This window comes from Gobius niger (genome assembly GCF_951799975.1).
Source record: "Gobius niger genome assembly, chromosome: 17".
NCBI lineage: Eukaryota > Metazoa > Chordata > Actinopteri > Gobiiformes > Gobiidae > Gobius > Gobius niger.
This window is the reverse complement of record NC_136868.1, coordinates 27,520,121-27,544,858: the sequence shown is the minus strand read 5'-3', so window position 1 is coordinate 27,544,858 and position 24,738 is coordinate 27,520,121. Positions and strand designations below refer to the sequence as shown.

The 24,738-nt window shown below is 41.9% G+C and overlaps 1 protein-coding gene across 1 annotated transcript in view; it reads right to left on the bottom strand.

Moving 5' to 3' along the window:
* fndc7b (fibronectin type III domain containing 7b) overlaps positions 1 to 23,627 on the bottom strand; it is a gene marked incomplete at its 5' end in the record, with an annotated part of 49,071 nt that extends 25,444 nt beyond the window's left edge. Inside the window, 23 exons of the mRNA XM_079574427.1 lie at positions 25 to 285; positions 351 to 611; positions 1,111 to 1,229; positions 1,651 to 1,897; positions 2,147 to 2,410; positions 2,513 to 2,773; positions 2,922 to 3,179; positions 3,528 to 3,791; positions 4,015 to 4,272; positions 4,648 to 4,902; positions 5,109 to 5,369; positions 5,469 to 5,732; positions 6,026 to 6,286; positions 6,405 to 6,656; positions 8,569 to 8,829; positions 8,997 to 9,257; positions 10,061 to 10,327; positions 13,945 to 14,208; positions 17,103 to 17,372; positions 17,945 to 18,205; positions 18,670 to 18,748; positions 18,843 to 18,861; positions 23,488 to 23,627. Of these exons, the coding sequence (XP_079430553.1) occupies positions 25 to 285; positions 351 to 611; positions 1,111 to 1,229; positions 1,651 to 1,897; positions 2,147 to 2,410; positions 2,513 to 2,773; positions 2,922 to 3,179; positions 3,528 to 3,791; positions 4,015 to 4,272; positions 4,648 to 4,902; positions 5,109 to 5,369; positions 5,469 to 5,732; positions 6,026 to 6,286; positions 6,405 to 6,656; positions 8,569 to 8,829; positions 8,997 to 9,257; positions 10,061 to 10,327; positions 13,945 to 14,208; positions 17,103 to 17,372; positions 17,945 to 18,205; positions 18,670 to 18,748; positions 18,843 to 18,861; positions 23,488 to 23,627 (5,308 nt within the window). The remainder of the gene's footprint in view (positions 1 to 24; positions 286 to 350; positions 612 to 1,110; positions 1,230 to 1,650; positions 1,898 to 2,146; positions 2,411 to 2,512; positions 2,774 to 2,921; positions 3,180 to 3,527; positions 3,792 to 4,014; positions 4,273 to 4,647; positions 4,903 to 5,108; positions 5,370 to 5,468; positions 5,733 to 6,025; positions 6,287 to 6,404; positions 6,657 to 8,568; positions 8,830 to 8,996; positions 9,258 to 10,060; positions 10,328 to 13,944; positions 14,209 to 17,102; positions 17,373 to 17,944; positions 18,206 to 18,669; positions 18,749 to 18,842; positions 18,862 to 23,487) is intronic.
* Positions 23,628 to 24,738: the final 1,111 nt, after the last annotated feature.

Here is a 24,738-nt window from a genome sequence, read left to right as displayed (position 1 = left end):
TGTAGTGGCACCATTGGGATGTACCTGTGTGGAGTGTGGGCCCGTCAGTGGGATCACTGACGCAGTCGCCGGATTTGCCGACCACACTGACGTCATAGCTCAGGCCACAGGTGAGGTCGCTGAAGGTACAGTTAAGTGAGGAGGAGTTGCAGCTGATGGTGTTGCCTCTGACGTCCCTTGCGGTCACTTTTTGCTCTTGGTCGGGGCCCGTGCCCTCCCAACGCACAATTGCTTCACTGGTATCACAGTCCAACTCCACTGACAATGCTGTGGGCTTACAGGGGGCTGAAGAGGAAGTTCAAGTTATGATCATGTAAAAACTGTGGCCAACGCTGAATGCTGCAGTTTACCTGAGTGCACTTTGTAGTCCGAGTCGGTGATAAGTCCGCAGTCCACGTTTGCTGTGGTGACCACAATGCTGTACAAAAGGCCACACTTCAGGTCTGCGATGGTGCACTGGGTGTTTGGGGATTCACATGAAAGGCGAGACTCATCGCTGCCGATGGCAAGAGCAGTGTAAGGGCCGTCTTGAGCGTTTCCCTCCCACGTCACTAAGAAGGAGTTGTCTGCACAGTTTGGTGTGGCAACCACATTACCAGGTAGACACGGAGCTGGGAGAGAAAACATTTTCATGATAAATGTATGACCAAAGCTGATTTCATGAATTCTTACTCTGAGGGTATCACTTTATTTTACACTACTTGATACATTATACCTAGCTAAGTTTAGTACAATGTAATGTGCTCTGTAAGAATCTGTAATAACTTGTACCTATGTAGTGCGTACACAATGGAATGACTTGTATTGGTACTTTGTACATAATGTAGTAGGACACGAGACCCTTAGGGTAAGGGCTTAAGGTCAGGGTTAGAGCTAAAATTATATCTTATTACATTATTACAAACTACAAATACATATTGTTCCATTGTGTATCTAAGTTATTACACATTGTTACAAAGCCCATTACATTGTACTAAATGTAGTTAGGTACAGTGTGTCAAGGGTATAGTAGAATTAACCTTTGATCCATTTTCTAATGTTCTATCCTCATCACATTCATATTTGACATGAAGTGAAGTACTTTTCACCCTTGTCTCTGTGAAAGTGTACCTGAGTTGAACACAGTGGTGGCTGCAGAGCTGCTGTCACACTGTGAGGTGGAGGCGATGAGGGAGGCGGTGTACTGATGTCCACAGTCCAGCTTGACCGTGCAGTTGGTGGTGTGGGAGCTACAGGTGGTCACATGACCATGGTCGCCAGTGAAAGTAGCAGTGTATTCTGTTGCGTGATCACTCGCTGTCCAGGTCAACGTTCCAGAGCTAGTGCCACAGTCAGATGTTGCCATCAAGTCAGTGGGAGGGCAGGGAGCTGATCACAAGGAAAAATAAAGTTATGTTTACAGAAAATATATGAAATGTTATTTTCAACTATCATAGAATACTATACTACAATGTTTTTATGCTATTACTTTCTGTTATTTTAAATTATTTAAAAAGAAAAGCGGATGGTTTTGCTTTCGACTGTGATGCGTCAATAAACAGAACAAAAATCCTAACATTCACATGTACAACAACTCATTTTGTGTTGAAAACTGTCTAAATCTATGCTTAGAGGCTAAGGAGTGGGCATACACCTGTTAGGCTTTCAAACACATCACTGCGATCACTGGTGCACTCCTGGTACTGCGCAGACACTTGCAGAGTGTGGAGCTCGCCACACTGCAGCCCTGTGATCACATGGGACGTGCTCTGCATGGTGTACTGTTCAGGGGAGCCTCCAGATTTCACTGAGTCCAGAATATATGTCACACCAGTCTTTGGGCTCTGGTCCCAACTGACTGTGATGTCATTGTTGCTGCAGGTCGTCACTCCGGTCAAACCGCTTGGTGGGCAAATGACTATAAACAGAAGTGCAATGAGAACTTGAAATTCACTGAACTTCAAAGGGTATTTCTGCATATTTGATGATGACAATGAACAGAATAAGGCTAACAGAAATCTGTATTAACGGATTTGTTTTGAGAAACTGCTTTGAGAAATCAGTCTTAACAAAATTACAGAACATAATGCAACGTTTTTGAGCGTTTCCTGTGTTCATATGTGTTTGTATAATCTTTCATTATGTGGTACTGTGTGTTGCCTTTCACCTGCTTCAAATACAAAAGGCTGACTGGGCTGGCTCCAGCAGCCCCTCTCTTTGGTGAGTACAGTAACACTGACGGTCTCTCCACAGTGGAGGTCTATGAGGGAGCAGGTGGTGCTGTCAGTGCTGCAGTTGTGGGCGTGATCAGTGAAGGCCTCGTGAGCTGTGACCTCATAGAATTCAGAATTTGGGACGGCTGTCCAGCTCACCACAGCCACATTGCCAGTGCACTCCCGGGCCACTGTAAACTCAGTGGGAGGGCAGGGGCCTAGAGGGGGGAAACAGAAAGCTTATTGGGTGAATATTGAGGCTCTGGCTATCGGGTCCATTGGACTTCCCCATCTGTTGTTCCATATTCCTTGCACTTTACCTGACAGGTAGTTGATCTCCTGGCTTTCATAGCCCTGGCAGTCATCAGAGAATGGAGTGACTTGGACCCTGTAGGTCTCACCACACTGCATGTTGGACATCTCGCAGGCAGTGCCATTGGTGGAGCACTCGTTGACCTCGCCGTTTCGACTGAATGCTTTGGCGGTGTAGGAAACAGCTGAAGGGCTGGCAGTCCAACTCACTGAGGCCGTGAGGCCTTGACACACCAAAGAGGCTGCTACATCTTGAGGGGCACATGGAGCTACAGGGCAAACACAAGGCATAACAGAAGAGCCATGAGTGAAGTGGAATGGACAAAATGACCGGTTGTATTGTTTGATGTGAAGGAACTAAAGGGACCGTGTCTGAGGATTTATGTCTTGAAAAAGAGATTACAGTGGCATTCCTACCTGTCTGTATCTGTGTGACGCCAGGCACGCTGCTGTTGCAGTGGTCGGCAATAGCAAACACACTGACGATGTACAGCTGCCCACAGACCAGTGAGGTCAGAGAGCAGTCTGTGGTGTCTGAGCTGCAGGTTTTCGTATCTGTCTCAGATGTCGCAATGACATAGAAACTCTTTCTACCCAGTGTCTCCTGCCAGCTCACAATGGCAATACCAGAGTCACAGCCATTGGTGAAGTCCACGCCGCTGGGGGAGCAGGGGGCTATAGGAAAAACAGGGACAAGTCAGATAGCTATCCAGCCAATGGGAACACTAATGGGAACGCTAAAATTAAAACTAAAAAAATCAATATCAGGCTATATTAAGCTTGTGCATGGCGATGCTTCAAAGCACAACTTTTCGAGTGACAGTGCAGGATCTTAGCGGCAGTTGTGGTGAATAGGTCTGGGCTCATTCTACACATTAGCACATTGCACATTAGGACATTGCTGGGGCAAGTAGGGAGGTAGAAAATACATCATTTAACATTTTAAAACTCTGTCTCGTCCCTTTAAATAATGGATAATGGAAACATGTAAACTCATTGACCAAAACTCAAAGTGTTCTGCACCTGTGACTATATTGAATGGCGCGCTAGCTTCACTGGGACACTGGACTCCCTGTGCCACGGCGGTCACGGTGTAGGTGCTGCCACACTGCAGCTCATTGAGAACGCAGCTAGTGTCCACAGTGGAGCTGCAGGACACTGAGGGGCCCTGATCTGTCACAGCGGTGACTGTGACTGACATCGCATGCTCGTCCTTTACCCAGGGCACCACTGCACTGTTGTTGCTGCAGTCCAGGGCGTAGTCCTGCATGACTGGGGCGCAGGGAGCTGGAATACAACAGAGCATTATCATCCAGGATGTATACAGGTAGCAGGTTACACTACAGTTTATCTACTGTATATAAACCAATGCATTATATTTTAGTAAATATTTTCAAAGCAAGAGGATGTCACACTGGATCATGATATATCAGATTCTGACCTCCCAAAATGGAGAGATCCTAATGTAGTGATTGAGTCACTTTATGCACAAGTTGCTGCAAAAACAAACCTGTAGTTATTGTCACAGAGGAAAGGAGGGTGCTGTTGCAGACGCCATCCCCCGCCAGGACAACGACAGAATAGTCCAGTCCGCAATGTAAGTTTTGGAGTTGGCAGGAGGTTTCTACAGAGCCACAGGTGTCCTCATAGTCGTCCGCCATGGCAAAGACTGTGTAGTAATCAGCCCCAGCGCTCCCTACCCAGTTCACTGTGGCCACGCCGGACGGACAGTCCAGAACGGCACTCACATCTGTAGGGTCGCAAGGAGCTGAAACAGGCACATACGTAACACTTTAGAGGGTCAGCAGAGGGTCAAACTTACTTTTTAAGGCGAGAGGCAGGGAAAAAATAACATTTCGAGACATCAATTGAAACTAAGCTTTAAATGTACAGTTTTATTTTGTTGATATGTTAGATTGTTTTTAATAAGCTTTTTACAAGTGCAAAAATCTAAACATTGAATGTAAACATTGAAATTTCTTGTTTTTTTTTCTCCCCTTAACATCCACCTATGGGCTATTTATAAAGATACATTGTGACCTAAATCTATTGTCCATTGTATCAGTTTGAGGGTGTCTAGTAAAATGGTACGTAAGGTGGGCGGGCCAGTCCGCTGTCACCAAAAACATAGATGCATACATACCAGACTGAACGGTCATGGTGGTGGAGGTGTTACAGCGGTCATTTGAAGCGAGCACTGTGAGGGTGTATGTCTGAGCACACTGTAAATGGGCGAAGGAGCAGAACCCGTCAGAGGAGAGGCACTCCGTCGGGGGGCCCCCGGCTGTTGCCAGCGTGGAGAAGTAAGATGTGGCACCGGCAGCCATGTTCCAGGAGGCATGCAGCGTGTTGTCTGAACACTGGAGTCGTCCGCTCATGCCACTGGGCACACAGGGAGCTGAAACAGATAAGCACGACATTTGAACTCCTATCACGAAAGAACATATTTGGTTTAGATATGATTAATCCACTTTATAGGATGGGCTAATGACAAATAACTCTACACTATACTCTATACAATAATTTTCTAATGCATTGTTTTATTTGGTAGTTACTAGCACAGAAAATCTTCAGTAAAATCAGTAAGATGTGTTAAATATCCACCTGTATTCACCACTTGTGGCTCGGTGCTCTCTCCTGTGCAGGTGCTGCTGACAGGGGACACAGTCACAGTGTACTGCTCTCCACAAGGTAAATCTCTAAAAGCACAGGTGGACTCGTCACTGTGACAGAGCAGGAAAGTGCCATCTGCCTTCTCTGCTTTAACAGTGTAGTTGAGAGGGCTGTCTCCAGCCGTCCAGCCCGTGGTCAGAGAGTTGGTGGCACAGTCCACGTCGTTGGAAACAGAGGTGACAGGACACGGAGCTGCAAACAAGTACAACATAAATAATGCCCATTCCTTACTCATTAAGTATACAATCATTTGTTAGGGGACAGATGATACTGGGAAGGCCAAAATCTCACCAGTGGAGTAAGTGACAGAGTCACTGTCGGCACTTTCACATGTATCATCTGAGGCAGTCACATAGAAATCATATGTTTCTCCGCAGTGAAGATCCTCCAGAGTGCAGCTGAGACCATCTTCTGCATCACATGTGGCTGTGTGCCCTGTGGAGCTCACTCCTCTCCCCGTGAAGGACACAGCATTAGGACTGATGTCCCAGATTAGCATGGCTGAGTTCTCTGCACAGTTCACAGTGACCACCAGACCAGATGGAGGGCATGGCTCTGTAATCACAAAAAAGCCTCAATTAAGCACTCAGTCAGCGTTATCGGCATTAAAGCCATAACAAAAGTAGGGAGGATCAACTGACAAATGTAATTCCAATGCAACACATTTATATAGATGTCTCCCAGCATAGCAGCCATGTACATTTTACACATCTAAGACATGGCTGATTCCTGAGCTTGAATGCATCTTGATTGCAAATTGTAAATGGTGTTGCAAAGTTTCACTTGGTGTGTGTGAAGCTTTGTTTGTATAGCCTTATACAGCACATGCAGTATTTCATCGCTATTACCTGTCACCAGTTGCTTCTCTTCAGTCACTGGGCTGTAACACTGGCCGTTCAACGCTAACACAGTGATGGCGTATGTCTGTCCACACAGAAGATCCTCCAGTGTGCAGGAGGTCCCGGTAGAATTGCACTTCTGTTGAGGGGCCTCGCTGGAAACGGCTGTCACCTCATAGGATTCGGCACCGAGACTCTCCTGCCATGTGACGTCCACATCACTCTGCTGGCAAGCCGTCTGCAGCATCACATTTGTTGGGACACACGGTACTAAAAAGGGACAGACGATAAGGCTGTGCTGGAAAGTTTTGCGGTTGATATATTGTTTCCTTGGTTGAATTAGCAACTCGATTTTGATTCAAACAGTGTTTTGTGTGCAGCTTATTACCTTGTGTGACCGTCTTTTGTGTGGGACGACTGATGCAGCCGTCCACAATGGACCTGACCTCCAGCGTGTACGTTGTGCCACACTCCAGATCGCTGGAGGTAAACAAAGTGTCTGTGGTGCTGAAATCCCTCTCGGTGGTGCCGTCTGACAGAAGGATCTCGTAGCTGTCCGCGTCACTCACCGCCTCCCAGGACGCAGTCATGACCTGTGTGTCGCAGTCTACGGCGGCCGTCACGTCAGGCCCACATTGAACTGGGAAAAAAATAACAGACCATTAGCCATTTGACTTTAATTTTTTGTGCTATAATGTTTCCCAACCAGGGAAATCTTCAGATCTCGCTAGGGAGGGGATACTTTTAATTTTATTATAATCATAATTTTATTATAATTTATGTCATTTTATTGTCTTTTTATTCTTTTCCTTTTTATCTCTTTATTCTGCTGCTCCACATGCTTATTTTTTGATAAAACTGGATATTAGGATGGACCAGGTCTAAACTTGGTCAAAAATAGATCTAAACTGGACTACACTGAACCATGTGTAAACCAGAATAAACATCTAACTTAAATGTATTACTAGAACATAAATAAATGATCTCTAAATGAAGTTGAGAAAGCACTGGATTTGAGACCTTTTCACAAAACAAACAACTTTTAACTGAATGTACACATCACGTTTTTACATTTGCGGGAAATTTACAGTCTTGATATTACATGTACTTTTTGAAGCAGCTTCATCACGCAGTACTTCTTACTTCTACTTGAGGAATATTATTTTGAAGCAAAAGTTCTCTGTAAACATCTCTGTGAGACAATCTGTGACCATGTGACAAATGAAACTTCATAGAAGTTTAATCACATCTCGCTGCCTGCTGACTTCAGCACAATACTGTGTACATGTGTGTTTGATATTGCTCCCTGAGGTCAGCTGATCTGTCCTTGTTGGTTGTTCTCAAAACAAAAAGGAAAACCAGAGGCGACCGCTCTTTTGCTGTCACTGGTCCTAAACTGTGGAACGCACTGCCCCAGCACCCTAGACAGACAGTCTCTTGTTCTTTTAAATCATCCCTTAAAACGCACCTTTTAACACAGCCTGAGCAGTTTGACTTTTAAATGTGTTGTATTTTGTATTTCTTTTACTGTTGTGTAATTTTTACTGCTGTGTTCAGCACTTTGGTCGACGTTGTTGTTTTTAAAGTGCTCTATAAATAAAGCTGGATTGGATTGGATATGTTAACTGTAGTCTAACACCAAGGGTGCCCACAGTTCCAACTGGCTGTGTCAGAACTGTCTGACATTAAATACTGACAAAACAGTCACAATGTACTTTCGAAATAGTGGTAAACACTTAAACTATTAAACCCTGCCTTAACTGAGCACAATTTCTCTAGTTCCGCTTAACCCAAATCGGAAAGATTCATGCAGCCTATAGGCCAGTGCCTCATTTGAAAACTCAGACCTGCAAAGCGGTTGTTGCCGTGTTGTTGTCACTTTTTTGTAGCTGTTTTGTTGCGTTTTCATCTTCTTTTTCACAGTTTTTGTTGCCATTTTTCTTTTTTTTCAATATGTTTTTATATGGGTTATGTCAAAGAAAATCTGCTCGGTTAAGGTGGGGGGTTAACCTTTTTATTGGTTTAAATGTTAATGAATTCACTTGCAGGTGTAATCCTGAACCCAACTTTGACTTTAAAAAATCAAAAATTTAACTTGTCCAACTTTAGACACTACAGTACAGGGGTCTCTTACCACTGAGGCGTCCATTTCTACCTAAACTATCACATTTTTCTTGTCACATTTTATGTATTGTATATCTGGTTAGTCACTGAGCTGTAAAACAGTTCTGGGGCTTCTTGGATCATTACATAAATATGTCCCCAAGATCCACGATAAGAAATCCAGGCGCTATCATCACTGTCAAATACTAAGTACGGAATTCTGAATGTTAAAAACCTAATACTCTGCACTAAAGTCTGCTTCCTTTTTTTAATTATTCACGGTGTCACTGCACCTCCTTTATGACTTTATGTACTGATAAATAAAATGGCTCTACTCGAACTACTCCATCTACTTCTAGAGGAGAATGCAGCATCCCATAATGTAAAACTGCTTTCGCTAAATCTGCCTAAACCTGCTTTTAGAAACCACGGATGTAAAAGAACCATACCAGAATCCATGTGGACCGGCTCAGAGTAGAAGACGGGACACACGGCATCATGGTTCCCCACGGTAACGTTGTAGCGGTGGTCACATTTTAAGCCGGAGATGGTGCAGCTGGTGGTGGAGGAGCTGCAGTGGAGGAGTCCGTTGTCCTCATCTACAGCAGTGGCGGTGAACGACTCGATCCTTGGCGCTGCGGTCCAAGAGATCAAAGCCTCGCCGTTGGCACAGTCCAGGGTCGTGATGATGCTACTTGGAGGGCAGGCCACTAGAGGGGAGGGAGAAGATGTTCAATCACAGGGACTAGGACCTTCAGCTGTCCCGCCTCCTCACTGTTGTAAAATATACTCCTTGTTCAAAACCACCCCACAACCTGCCTCTTTACCTTTCTGCTGAAAATGGAATGAATATGGACTTATCATCATTATACTGTACCGGTTTCAATGGTGAAGACGTCACTCATGGAACTGTTGCACATAACGTTGGATGAAATGACGTAGGCGGAGTAATTGGTGCTGCACGCGAGGTTCTTGATGGTACAGGACAGTTCCATCGTGTTGCAGTGGTAGAGGTTGCCCTCGGTGTCCGCGGCCATAGCCATGTAAAAGATGGCGTTGCCAGCTATGTCCCAGCTCATGGTGATAGAGTTGGCCTCGCAGTCAGTGGAGACAGCAACGTTCTGTGGCACACAGGGCGCTAAAGAAGGAGATTTACGTAGATTTAATTTTTAAACTTCATGTAAATAATTATTATACCGCTGGAGCTTGTAAAACAAAGTACATTGTTGTTTCTGCTCTACTTGTGTTTTATTTCTTTGGTTCAGTTGTAATTGTTTGCACGGCATGTTCTGATTATTTCAGCGCTCTAATTGCCTTTATCACAGAATATGTAGCCTTAACTGCCAGCAGAGCAAACAGGCAAATGCCAGACCTATATTAGTCTGGGATCAGCTTAAGCCTTACAAGATGGATGTCTGTGAGTTTGGAAACTGAGGTCTCACAACATTTCCATCGTGAAACACAAGGTCACTGTTTGGAAAAGGAAATTAGGGCTGAAATACATCTGTCTGTTTTCAATATACTTAAGTTAAATAGTAAACACCACTGCAAAGTTGGCCTAGGATGTTTCATAGTATTAACGAAATTAACTCATTTCCAAAATTTCCTAAAAGACGTTTAATGGCTGCTCCAATATGATATCTCAATCCAAACATGACCTCATGCTTAGTGCTTTACTCAAAAGCCAGGAAAATGGGTGCATCGTTTTATATGATTATATGGAAAGTATTCATATAAAAAAGACCCAGGACACGCTGGTGGGACTATGTCTCTGTGCTGGCCTGGTGTGGCCTCGGGGTCCTTCCAGAACAGCTGGACGAGGTGTGTGTAGATCGGGAAGTCTGGGCATCTCTGCTGAGGCCACTGCCTCCTCGACCCGGCCCCGGATAAAGCGGAAGAAAATGGTTGGATGGATGGATATATGGAAAATGCCTGCCTCACCTGTCTGTGCCTCTGGCACGAGTGTCCTGGGAGAGGAGCAGTGATCATCATGGGAGGTGATGAAGACAGTGAGCGCCTCTCCACATCTTAAGCCTTGGATGGAGCAGCTGTTGGTCTTCGAGGTGCAGGTGTAGTAACTATTGTTGCCCATGTTTCCATAGGCCTCCACTGTGTAATTCACGGCTCCTTCAGCCAAGTCCCATTTGCTCACAAGAGCATTTGTGTCACAGTCGGCTGAGGACTGCACATTTTGAGGAATACAAGGAGCTGGGGAAATGACATAAAAATATGCAATTACATTCTAGTTCCAATTTACAGTATTTAGATAAGATGAAGAAAGATTTTGTTCATCTTGATCGGGTTGATAGTGCAAAAACCTTCTCAGCTAAAAGATTGTTTATCCAGTATTTGCAAGCAGTTGTTAATAAAAATCACACTATTAATGCCAATAGCAAACACAGAAAAAGTACAAACAAAATATCTAATTTCAAAGTGGTTTTATTAGGTTTAAAAGCTGCTAACCCTGGAGTTCTAGAAACATGTTCTGAAATATAAGTAATTGTTGTAATAGGACATGTTTAAATGTTTATACACGAGAAAATATTGCTTCTAAAACATTAGCTGTAAATCTAGACAAATTCACAATTGGATGTGTTTGTTACCTGTGCTGATGCCCACTTTTTCACTTGCTTGGCCATTACAGGTGTCAGTTATGGAGTAGACAGAAAAATCATAGTGCCGTCCACACTCTGTGTGTGTGAAATAGCATGAGTTTTCTTCGGTCAAACACTCCTTGACTATTCCCTGTAAACAAATAAAATAGAATCACATCAGTTGCTGTCTCATCAGTATAGGATGTATCAGGGCTACCTCAGGACTACAGGTTGGAAATAGTGAACTGTCTTGCCCAAGGACACAATGTGCACCTGCAGGAGCTGGGATCATGAGACGACCTGCGCTACCATCTGCGCCACTGTAGAGTTTAACATATGTCATAACAGAGAAGTGCATGTTAGCTGCACGTGCAGTGGAGGGATATACTTCAAATATGCAATGAAGGGAACACTGCAACTATTAAGGCCAAAGCAGCAGTCGTGTGGACTAGTCATGCGCTTGCTTTTCTGGGTAAGTTCTCTTCTTATGTTAGTCTATGTGGACAAGAGCAGAGTGCAGGAAAATCTGAAAGTTACGACTTCTTCATTCTTTTGATCTGTGACCACTCAGGCTTAAGTCCTCTGTGATCTAAACCCAAGTGTAACTTTTACAGCCAGTCTGGGGGAGGCATAAGATTTAGCAGATTCAACTTGAGATGGGTGGGCAGAGGCTGACAGACGACTGAGGAGACGCCTCTTACTGCGGCACTTAAAACACACTTAAAAAGTCAATGTGCCAGATAATCCTAGTGGCAGAAACCACATTCTTGTGACAATGTCCAGCAACGGCAGCTCATGAAACTCCACCTTGGCTTACATGTTAGCAGGCGATGGTTTCAACTTTTTTTCAACAGGGAAAATCACAGTGCAGTAGATCCGGAGAATGTCTGGTAGCAACCGTTGCCATGAGGCATGATCGGACAATGACAGTTTTGGGGTGGGGTTTTGCAAAAGGTCAGTTCCGCAGGGAATACTGCAAACATGGCAACCTTTCCCACAACAAGCCACTTTTGAGGAACCTCTCTAAAGAACCACATTAAAGCTCTTGCACGCACTTTGGATTATTTTTACCTTGGAGTCAGTTGATGTGGCCTTATAGTGTTCTGTGTTGGACGTTTTCTCCCAGGAAAACACTATAACTTCACTGTCACAGGTCCGGTTCAATTTGAGGTTCTGTGGTGGACACGGGACTGACAAAAAGCGATTGAAAAGCATAAGGTCAGAAATTGAACATTTGTATTAAGATGACGTTGATTAGTACAAATATGGAGAACAACAGAGTCTAAATAGGTTGCGAACTTCAAAGACGAGCATCTCAAATCCCTCATGAGGTAAAAACGCCCAGATACTGAAGATTACTTTTCACTGTAAGATGGTTTCAGGTTTTCCCCAGCAGAATGAACACAGCACAACACAATACAGGCAGTGGCGTTCAATGGAAGACCTAGTTTTCAAAGAGCACCGTTTCTCAAAAAAAACAAAAAAAAACATAAAACATGTGAACAGAACTTGTCGGGAAAAAGTTGTAAACAGCATTTCCCAATAGACAAATAATCTGGAAAATATCATCACTTAAAGGTTCTGAACCCAATTTTTCCCGGAAAGAACAACAACAACAACAAAATACAGCGCCTTTAATTTCAAATGTTAACCTGTCATCAAATCCTGATGCTCTAATTCTTAAAATGTGTCCGCCAAAAAAATAACCCAATTCTATTTTGGTTTTTTTTTTTTTTTAAGTATTATGTGACTGTATCTCTGGCAAAAAAAACAATTGCCTGACATGAAATCATGTACAGCATCCTCCAAGTCACAAAGGCCTCTGCGTACACAATGTGGTCCCAGGGGTGTGGTGGAAAAGATCTCCGTCAGAGAAGGGCGCGACATGTGAGATGAAAAGGATTACCTGCCCTCACAAAGCAGATCACAGGGCGGGGTCGTGAGACGCCTTGTCCGCCTGACTTGTTTTTTTTTAATGGATTTGGTGATATTTAGGAGTTTACTGGCATTCAGACAGTGCATAACCCAGCCAAAACATGAGCTGATACAGGATCATGATGAGGCTGACCTCACTTTGGGCACATAATGAGAAGGAACTGGATCTGCGATGAATTTGACTCACCAAGATTGAACTACCTGTGCTACAATGGGTTTGACCGTGATTTGGTTGTTATAAAAAATAAAATTAAAAAAAATCTGCAATGCCATAGGTAATGGTGGTCATGAAATAAATATTGATTTCAAAAAACAAAAATCTAATCTGCACTTTTTGCTGCGGTTTTGCTCCTTACATTTATGTAGATGAAAGTCATTTAAAGGTGCATTATGCAACTTTTTATGCGGGAAAAAAAAGTTGATATTTGTGCATATTTGACCTTGTAGTGACCCGGCGGCTGTATGAGTGGTCAACATGGCGCCTTTACTTTCCATCACGGTGGTCTCTACAATGCTCCATTTTCAGTTGTTTTGTAGCTTTTCTGGTGAGAGGATCGGTGAGCAGTGAAAACCTTTCAAACAATTGATCCTGGAGCGTCCAAGTGACCACTGTGATGGAAAGCAAAGGCGCCATGCGGACCACTCATACAGCCGCTGGGTCACTACAAGGTCAAATACATATAAATATCAACTTTTTCCCCCCGCAAAACAAGTTGCATAAAGCAGCTTTAAATTACAGGAAATTCACCTTGAAAAAAGGAAGAAAAACGCAGCAAAATATACAAGTGAAACTGGGAAAAACTGAATTTTGGGAAAAAGTTAATTTATTTAAATGTAAATTCTTAAGTACGTCATGTTTGTTTACTTTTTTATTGTGTTTTTCTTGTGTATTTTTCTAATTCATTTTACGTGCTTTTTTTTTAAGTTAATGATTATTTCCATTCTTTGAATTTTCTATTAAATACTTTTTGAGAAATTGTTAATATCACAGTTTTTTTGTATCATTCTAATGAAGATGGGGATTTATATTTCATTTGACTTTTATTAAGCCAGGAAAGCCCCACTGAGATTTCAAAATCTCTTTTTCAGGTTAGTCTACAGAGAGTACTGTGTTTTTAGGAGAAATCAACATGGACGAATCCGGGACCAGTTATTTTTAAACTATGTTGTAGACACAGTGGGATGCAATGGAATAACAATTTCACAATAGCATGCCTTGAAAATCACCAGCAAAATCGATGAAAAAAAAGAAAGAAACGGATCCAAACACACAGTGTTCAGGCCCTGATGTCTCACCTGTGTGGAAAAAGGCGGACGTGGAGTTGACCTGGTTCTCGCAGTTTTCCGATACTGGCGTGACATGGACATCGTAGGCCCTGCCGCAGCTCAGACCGCTGATGGTACAGCTGGTCCTATCGCCCGTGCAGACCAGAGGAGTGCCGTCCTCAGACACCGCGGTGGCTTTGTAGGAATCCGCTCCCAGCACGGGCACCCACATCACCAACACGGAGCCGGTGGCACAGGAGTAGTCCGCCGTAACCGCACTGACCGGGTTTAGAGCTGCAGGGGTCACAGAGAACAACACAGTGGAAATATGTCTCAGGTCTATCTTCAGTGGCTCCCCTCTGTTTATCTGTTTATTTCAACTACTGTGCTGAAGTCTTATTCTAAAATGTTCAAATGACGGCTTCTACTCTTTAAAAAGTCCACTCTCATTCTTATAGAGGCTCTACCTTTAGGTGTCATGTTCCAAAACTACACACATAACTGTGCTGCCAAAGTATTTTTTTTTTATTATAATTATTGAAATAAGTAAATTTGTCCTTGATTTCAGCAAATAATTTAAAGAAATCAGCCTATGAGGCAAATTGTTTTACACTTATAATAAGAAAAAAACAAACATTTATTTGTAAAGAGATCACCCGTTGAGATAATTATCTTCAAGGGTTTTCCCTCACTTTTCAATCAATCATTCAATCAATCAACAATATTTCACAATTGGTAGCAAAGAAATAAATGTGATATATCTCCGTTCTGTTGGTAAATGAATCAATCGAACGTAGCTTTACAACAAAAGGCTTTCTTAGTGCATATGATGATCTAAAAGGAACCACATGTTGTGTCAGATATGAAGGATAATCATGTCGTGCACATTTCTGAACAAAAGGAATCCAGCTGTTTTCTGTCTTTGAGTTGTCACCAGCTGAGTGTGTTGTACATAGTACAGAGATGAACAATGTCAAATCAGCAGAGCAGGTTTCTGAGTAATATGAGCATTAAATCTGTAGTGTTTTGGTAAATAATGTCTCCATAGCTATAACTTTTCTGATATTGAGGGTGAAACAGTTGATGGATCTATAGAGTTGGTCAAGAAAGGAATATACTACTTTGTTATGAGAGGAACAAAGTGATCGCTGCAGTGGGTAGAATTGTCTGTAAAGGAGGTCAGGTGCTCTTCAGGATCAAAACCTATAGGAAAAAGGAGACAATGGATTTTTGTCTTTTTTAGCCTATACTACTTTGTTAGTATATATATGATCAATGTGGGGTTTCAATGTGAGTTCTTGGTCAGGCCATAATCCCAAATATTGAAATTTAACAGTGATTTTATGCAGCTACCATCAAAATAGTATACTATGTTGAGACTCTGTAAATGTGCGTTAAGAGGCTTTTTAAAGAGCATGCTGTAGGACTTCTTGTTATTTAGTATTAGATTAAGTTGAGCCAAGCCAAGACTGAATGTCTAAAAAATTAAAATCATACTGGAGGGATTCTTCAATGTTGTCTATATTTGGATGTGAACTACAAAGTACTATATTTCAGTAACTTTAGATAGATCATTAGTATATACTTAAAATAATAATGGGCCCAAAGAAGAACCCCTGGGGCACCCCTTTACTCACTGAAATTGCATCTGAAGTCTTATCATGCACAACAACAAATGGTCTTACAACAGTCTTACAACAACAGATGGTCTTACAACACATGGTCTTCTACAGTGTAAGTGTTTGGAAAAGCCAAACGAGTAGAGCGTGTCCAGAAGTAAATATTGATCAACAATGTCAATTGCTTTGTTGTTGTATGTTTTGTTAGTTGAGTGAAAATTATTTTCTCAGTGACATCTGTTGAATCAACTCCTTTAAACACTGACGTTACTCTGACACTTTTCCAGATCAATAGCAGTGACTTTGAGGAGTGAGGACGATCTCTGCCCATGAATCCGTCAGGATGCAGCCATTTAGCCTCTATCCTGTCAGAATCCAGCTCCAGTATTGATGTTTATATTTTGTATGACACAGAGGATTACCTGAGGTGAGATCCTTCTAAATGAAAAGGAATGTGAGGGAGTTTCATTTGGGTGGGTTGTGTTCCAATTAATAATTGGAACACATGTTCCTAGACTGACAAACCATTGAAAAATGTTTTACAATTTGTGATTTTTCTGTAATTCAGTTATGATCCCATCATTCATATTATCTGTTTAATCTGATCTGTTTATTGTTATTTGGGACTAAATTATTTTTTTTCCAAAATTGCCTTGTGTTATTAAAGTCTGCAGAAAAACTTTCTTTATAATAATTTGATTCTGCATTTCTTGTTTTAGTCTTACTATCATTGCAACATCAATAAGAATTTTATTTAGTATAAATTAAGTTAGTTAATTATTTTTGTTTTGTTTTGTTTTGTTTTGTTTTATTTTGTCAATCTAATTTTGATTGTAATGAATTATAATTTATGTGTAAAGAAAAACTCTCCCCATGGGCAGATTTCTTGAAATTAGCTACTAAAATCAGTGGTAACTTCACTTTACAAACTAGTTATTCAGCTTGTTTGGTTCAAGGAATCTTTGTTTTGTCTTCTGCACATCCATAGTCACATTCACATTCTTGGGTTTACAATCGCTAATACATAAACTAACTAGAGCACCCACAGGAACCACATTACAAAGTCATAGAAAGAATATGGAAACTCCATAAATAGAAAAGAGCCTCCCAAAACATGGATTCGGGACCTTTTTGCTGTGAGACGAGAGTGCAGGTTACGCCACTGTGTCAATCAAGTTCCAAATAATGTAACGAGTCTCTAAACTTCAAAAATGACACAACGTCTGTATATAATTTCCATGACCATTTTCAAACTGTAGACTCGCCATTGTCGCTGCAGTTTCAGGCAAGGGCCAGTCTTCTTTGCATTGTTTTAATCAGTCACTTCTCTCCTTTTCCATCAATGCAATATACAGTCCTAATTCCCATGGTCTGAATATAACGAGCTAAATGATTTGTTTTCCCCCCTCAGGTTCATACAAAGTACTTTCGTGACAACAGCAAGTAGGTTGTGAGGGCACAGCACATCTTTCCCCTGGAGATCATATTATAAATGTCTGAAAGGCACACCTGAGAGAGAATAGCTGACCTAGATTTTAATCATCGAAAAAGGGGTTTGCGTCGACTCACTGTTTGTGGTGTAAGAGAAGACGTTGGGTTCGCTCGGTACCAGGAACATGTTGTATGAAGATATCGATATGCGGTACTCGGAGCATGGCTGGATGTTCAGTAAGTGCTTCTTGGTGTCGGTCACGTTGTACACAGTGGGCTCAGCACTGGGCTCATCAGCCTCCTGGACAATGACCCGGTACATCAGCACATCCTCCACGGGGTTCCAGGTGATGTCTGCCTCGCTGCGGCCCGTTTGCACCGCGGCGAAACCAATGGGAGGCTGGACCACTGCAATCAGTTCAGTTCAGTTAGATTCTAACACATGGGGAGCACACAGAGAATCAACATTGCTTTAACCTCTAACCCTCGGTGCAACAAACAATAGTCGGCAATTCAGAATAAAGGTGGGGCAGTAGAAATATTCTACTCAAAGAAACAGAAAACTTAGATGAACATCCTACATGTTTGTTTTTTTAAGTGAATGACCATATAGAATTTCAAACAAATCATTTTCAAGCAGGCCTGAACAATTAGGGGAACGTTTCGGAACAGAAAACTTTTGTTAGGAACAGACAAAATGTATTGCTACAGATGAGCCTCACACTGGCATGTCTACATATTTAATAACATATTTAATGATATTGTACTGCCTAAATAATCGCATTCTTAACTAGGCACCCTATTTCCATTATTGATAGTCTTATTACTTACAGGCCAATCTAAGACCACCCTTGGAGGGAGCATTATTACAGTATTAGTTTTCTGCTCGGCTAGTTTTTGCTAGTCGAGTAGAAGTTTATGTTGAATAAAAACAACTTCATATCTTCATTACTTTCTTTATTTTGAGAAAAAGTACTTACATGTCGTTATGGTCTTGACTTTGCTGCTGTGTCCCACGCCTGCCTTGTTACCCGAGTACACGTAGCAGTCGTAGTTTGTGGAGGGATGCAGGTGCTCCACCACTGCGGACTCCGTGGTGTGGGTCTGGTTTAGCTTCTCCCCAGTGGTCTGTGAGAGGATCACCAGGTAGTAGTGATCTGCTGAAGGTACTTCGCTCCATTCTATCGAGATGGAAGTACTGGAAAGTGCTACTCCAGAGGTTATCTGCGCAGTGTCCGGTACTGAGGAGCAAAATCATCAGGAGAAACACACGTTATTAACTTATAACCATTTAACTGTGAAAATAGTGGAAATTAGCTGCTCATTACATAACATTGGTTGTTTTGAAATAGTGCTCACCATTCAATAACAAAGGGCCTTAGTTAAATTAGGCCTATTGCTTGGAATTGATATCTTACTTAGCAAAGTAAATATTTCAGGTCAAATATACATACATTTTCTTAAATCAATATTTGTGTATATCCATAAAATCTTTGTGGAAAAAAGAAAGATTGAAATCTTACCTGTACATGAGGAAACTGATGAACGACACGGTATGTGGTTATAAACTAGGACCTTAAGGGTCACATTATAATCAGTTCCTGGCCGAAGACCTTGAACCACTTTTTCTGTTTGAGAGTTTCTGAGTACTGTCACAACTGGAGCATAATTTGTATTATTTGTGACTCTTAGGTCCAAAAGGTACTGTGTTGCTCCAAAATAAGGTTCCCATTTGACCAAGATAGCTCCAGGTCCTGCCGATACTGCAGATGTGATGGGACAGTCTGCAAAAGAAAAATGTAAATTGTACAAACCACAAATTTTATAATCACTTAACAAACACATTAAATTACATGTACAATGTGTTACTTTTCCTACCTGCTCTGCTAAAAGGTATCTGTGAAATACAAATATAAGTCAGTTATACATTCATTTAAAAAAATGATTCAGTTAAATTATCATTTACCTGTATTAAAGATACCACTGCTATTGACAGGCTAATAGCTCCCAACAATCCCATCTTTGACTTGGCTGCAGATTTACATTTACTTTAGTATACATGGGAGTCAAATACAAAAGGTGATGTGGATTCTTTTGAGCAGCAGCTCAGTGTGCGTGGGAACCAATCAGTATTGCCCAAATGGGGACAGGCTGTCCCACCAAAGGCCTGGGGCAGTCAGAACATCCCTGAGAACAGCAGAGGGAGGGATGCAGAGTTACCTGAACAACTCTCAGTCCAGCACCACACTAACATCATCTGCTGATATAACCTTCTCAACCAGGACTAATATAACCCACTCTACCAGGACTAATATAACCTACTCTACCAGGACTAATATACTGTAACAAACTCTACCAGGACTAATGTAACCTACTCTACCAGGACTAATGTAACCCACTCTACCAGGACTAATATACTGTAACCTTCTCAACCAGGACTAATGTAACCTACTCTACCAGGACTAATATACTGTAACCTTCTCAACCAGGACTAATGTAACCTCCTCTACCAGGACTAATGTAACCCACTCTACCAGGACTAATGTAACCTACTCTACCAGGACTAATGTAACCTACTCTACCAGGACTAATTACCTCCTCTACCAGGACTAATGTAACCTACTCTACCAGGACTAATATAACCTCCTCTACCAGGACTAATGTAACCTACTCTACCAGGACTAATGTAACCTACTCTACCAGGACTAATATAACCTCCTCTACCAGGACTAATGTAACCTCCTCTACCAGGACTAATGTAACCTCCTCTACCAGGACTAATGTAACCCACTCTACCAGGACTAATATAACCTCCTCTACCAGGACTAATGTAACCCACTCTACCAGGACTAATGTAACCTACTCTACCAGGACTAATGTAACCTACTCTACCAGGACTAATGTAACCTACTCTACCAGGACTAATGTAACCTACTCTACCAGGACTAATGTAACCTACTCTACCAGGACTAATGTAACCCACTCTACCAGGACTAATATACTGTAACCTTCTCAACCAGGACTAATGTAACCTACTCTACCAGGACTAATATACTGTAACCTTCTCAACCAGGACTAATGTAACCTCCTCTACCAGGACTAATGTAACCCACTCTACCAGGACTAATGTAACCTACTCTACTAGGATTAATGTAACCTACTCTACCAGGACTAATATACTGTAACCTTCTCAACCAGGACTAATGTAACCTACTCTACCAGGACTAATGTAACCTACTCTACCAGGACTAATGTAACCTACTCTACCAGGACTAATGTAACCTACTCTACCAGGACTAATGTAACCTACTCTACCAGGACTAATATAACCTACTCTACCAGGACTAATGTAACCTACTCTACCAGGACTAATATAACCTACTCTACCAGGACTAATATACTGTAACAAACTCTACCAGGACAAATATAACCCGCTCTACCAGGACTAATATAACTTGCTCTACCAGGACTAATATACTGTAACAAACTCTACCAGGACTAATATAACCTACTCTACCAGGACTAATATAACCTACTCTACCAGGACTAATATAACCTACTCTACCAGGACTAATATAACCTACTCTACCAGGACTAATGTAACCTACTCTACCAGGACTAATATAACCTACTCTACCAGGACTAATATACTGTAACAAACTCTACCAAGACTAATATAACCTACTCTACCAGGACTAATATAACCTGCTCTACCAGGACTAATATAACCTGCTCTACCAGGACTAATATACTGTAACAAACTCTACCAGGATTAATATAACCTACTCTACCAGGACTAATATAACCTGCTCTACCAGGACTAATGTAACCTACTCTACCAGGACTAATATACTGTAACAAACTCTACCAGGACTAATATAACCTGCTCTACCAGGACTAATATACTGTAACAAACTCTACCAGGACTAATATAACCTGCTCTACCAGGACTAATATACTGTAACAAACTCTACCAGGACTAATGTAACCTACTCTACCAGGACTAATATACTGTAACAAACTCTACCAAGACTAATATAACCCACTCTACCAGGACTAATATAACCTACTCTACCAGGACTAATGTAACCTACTCTACCAGGACTAATATACTGTAACAAACTCTACCAGGACTAATATAACCTACTCTACCAGGACTAATATAACCTCCTCTACCAGGACTAATGTAACCTCCTCTACCAGGACTAATGTAACCTCCTCTACCAGGACTAATGTAACCCACTCTACCAGGACTAATATAACCTCCTCTACCAGGACTAATGTAACCCACTCTACCAGGACTAATGTAACCTACTCTACCAGGACTAATGTAACCTACTCTACCAGGACTAATGTAACCTACTCTACCAGGACTAATGTAACCTACTCTACCAGGACTAATGTAACCTACTCTACCAGGACTAATGTAACCCACTCTACCAGGACTAATATACTGTAACCTTCTCAACCAGGACTAATGTAACCTACTCTACCAGGACTAATATACTGTAACCTTCTCAACCAGGACTAATGTAACCTCCTCTACCAGGACTAATGTAACCCACTCTACCAGGACTAATATACTGTAACCTTCTCAACCAGGACTAATGTAACCTACTCTACCAGGACTAATGTAACCTACTCTACCAGGACTAATGTAACCTACTCTACCAGGACTAATGTAACCTACTCTACCAGGACTAATGTAACCTACTCTACCAGGACTAATATAACCTACTCTACCAGGACTAATGTAACCTACTCTACCAGGACTAATATAACCTACTCTACCAGGACTAATATACTGTAACAAACTCTACCAGGACTAATATAACCCGCTCTACCAGGACTAATATAACTTGCTCTACCAGGACTAATATACTGTAACAAACTCTACCAGGACTAATATAACCTACTCTACCAGGACTAATATAACCTACTCTACCAGGACTAATATAACCTACTCTACCAGGACTAATATAACCTACTCTACCAGGACTAATGTAACCTACTCTACCAGGACTAATATAACCTACTCTACCAGGACTAATATACTGTAACAAACTCTACCAAGACTAATATAACCTACTCTACCAGGACTAATATAACCTGCTCTACCAGGACTAATATAACCTGCTCTACCAGGACTAATATACTGTAACAAACTCTACCAGGATTAATATAACCTACTCTACCAGGACTAATATAACCTGCTCTACCAGGACTAATGTAACCTACTCTACCAGGACTAATATACTGTAACAAACTCTACCAGGACTAATATAACCTGCTCTACCAGGACTAATATACTGTAACAAACTCTACCAGGACTAATATAACCTGCTCTACCAGGACTAATATACTGTAACAAACTCTACCAGGACTAATGTAACCTACTCTACCAGGACTAATATACTGTAACAAACTCTACCAAGACTAATATAACCCACTCTACCAGGACTAATATAACCTACTCTACCAGGACTAATGTAACCTACTCTACCAGGACTAATATACTGTAACAAACTCTACCAGGACTAATATAACCTACTCTACCAGGACTAATATAACCTCCTCTACCAGGACTAATGTAACCTACTCTACCAGGACTAATGTAACCTACTCTACCAGGACTAATGTAACCTACTCTACCAGGACTAATATAACCTCCTCTACCAGGACTAATGTAACCTACTCTACCAGGACTAATGTAACCTACTCTACCAGGACTAATGTAACCTACTCTACTAGGATTAATGTAACCTACTCTACCAGGACTAATGTAACCTACCCTACCAGGACTAATGTAACCTACTCTACCAGGACTAATGTAACCTACTCTACCAGGACTAATGTAACCTACTCTACCAGGACTAATATAACCTCCTCTACCAGGACTAATGTAACCTACTCTACCAGGACTAATGTAACCTACTCTACCAGGACTAATGTAACCTACTCTACCAGGACTAATGTAACCTACTCTACTAGGATTAATGTAACCTACTCTACTAGGACTAATGTAACCTACTCTACCAGGACTAATAAAAACTACTGGGTGCCATAATGATCTGCAGTCTTTTTCCTTCAGTGAAACAGTAGAGCTTCAGATGGTGCAGGGCTGTCAAACGGCCCCTGGCTCTTGGATGTTGCAGAGAGCATCCTTTGTGACTGAGGTCCCTTGTCTGTGAGGGATTCTGCAAATGTGAAGTAGTGTTGCTAAGGGTCCTGTTTAGATAAATATGGTTGGCCATTCTTTCAAATGCTATGGGTTACTTCATATTTTGATTCACATGTGTTGTTTTGAAGTGGTTCTACTTCTCAAGGTGTTTGCTTCATGTTGAATAGATTTTGTCCTAGCTTTGTCCTAGTTTGCATTGGACATTTTTATACTTCTGATACAACTGATGAAGATCATGGAGCGGCTCATCCTCACCCACCTCCGCTCTGTGGTGAGCTCCACCCTGGACCCGCTGCTGTTTGCCTACAGGTCTAACGTCAGAGTGGAGAATGCTGCATTGACTTCTCCAGCGCCTTCAACACCATCAGCTGCGGCGGGGGAAGCTGGAGGATGCAGGAGTGGATGGACATCGACCACCTCATGGACCGACCACAGTACGTGTGGTTGCGCAGCTGTGAGTCTGAGGTGGTCGCCTGCAGCATTGGGGCCCCTCAGGGCACCGTCCTCTCACCGTTTCTCTTCACCATCTACACGTCGGACTTCACATACAACACGGACAGCTGTCATCTGCAACTTTTGACCATCTGAAAAACATTGCTAAGATCAGAGGAATAGTGTCAAACCAGACTTAGAGAGACTTATCCATGCATTTTCAGTCTCCAGCAGGTTCGACTACTGTAACGACCCGCTCACCGGCCTCTCTGAATGAGCTGTCAGAGCTACAGTACATCCAGACAGTGGCGTAGCAAGGGTACCAGGGAGCCCCAAGCAGATGTCAGTGGGGGACCTCTACGCTCGTTTTGTGCCATTTTGTCTGAGCTGTGTCTGTTTTCTTCCAACATGCTCTCTCTCTCTCTCTCGCTCTCTCTCTCTCGCTCTCTCTCTCTCTGACAAGTTAGAGTATTTCATCTGCACTCTTGCTTTTTACTGTAATTGATTAAAATGTATGTTGATGTTTTATTGATTTTATCTGTTTTCTTGTAGTTTTATGCAACTGAAGCACTTTTAATTGCCTTGTGTGTTATTTGTGCTCTGCACATACCACATGCGTGACTTCACTGGGAGGTCTTCTCAATCACATTCAATCAATCAATCGATCAATCAATCAATCAATCAATCAATCAATCAATCAATCAATCAATCAATCAATCAATCAATCAATCAATCAATCAATCAATCAATCAATCAATCAATCAATCAATCAATCAATCAATCAATCAATCAATCAATCAATCGATCGATGGTTTTGTATAGCCCAATATCACAACAGGAGTTGCCTCACAGAGCTGCACCAAACAATAAAACAGAGCAGTAAACAAGACAATGTAAAGTTCAGGCGAATTAAGAATCCAGACATAATGTCCAAATGTGTTTTGGTAAGCGTGCGCCTTGTGGACTATAAATGGGATGCAATTTCCTTACTCCACCCCACCCACCTCTGACCCCTGATAAGTTAAGTTAAGTTAAGTTAAAGCAGTACTAAGTAACGTGTTTACCTTAATAAATCCTTTCCGTAGTCCCTGTGGGGGTACTACAAGTGTTTATGGGATGATTGGAGGGTCTTTCATCTCCCCCCGGTGTCTCTGGCCAGAA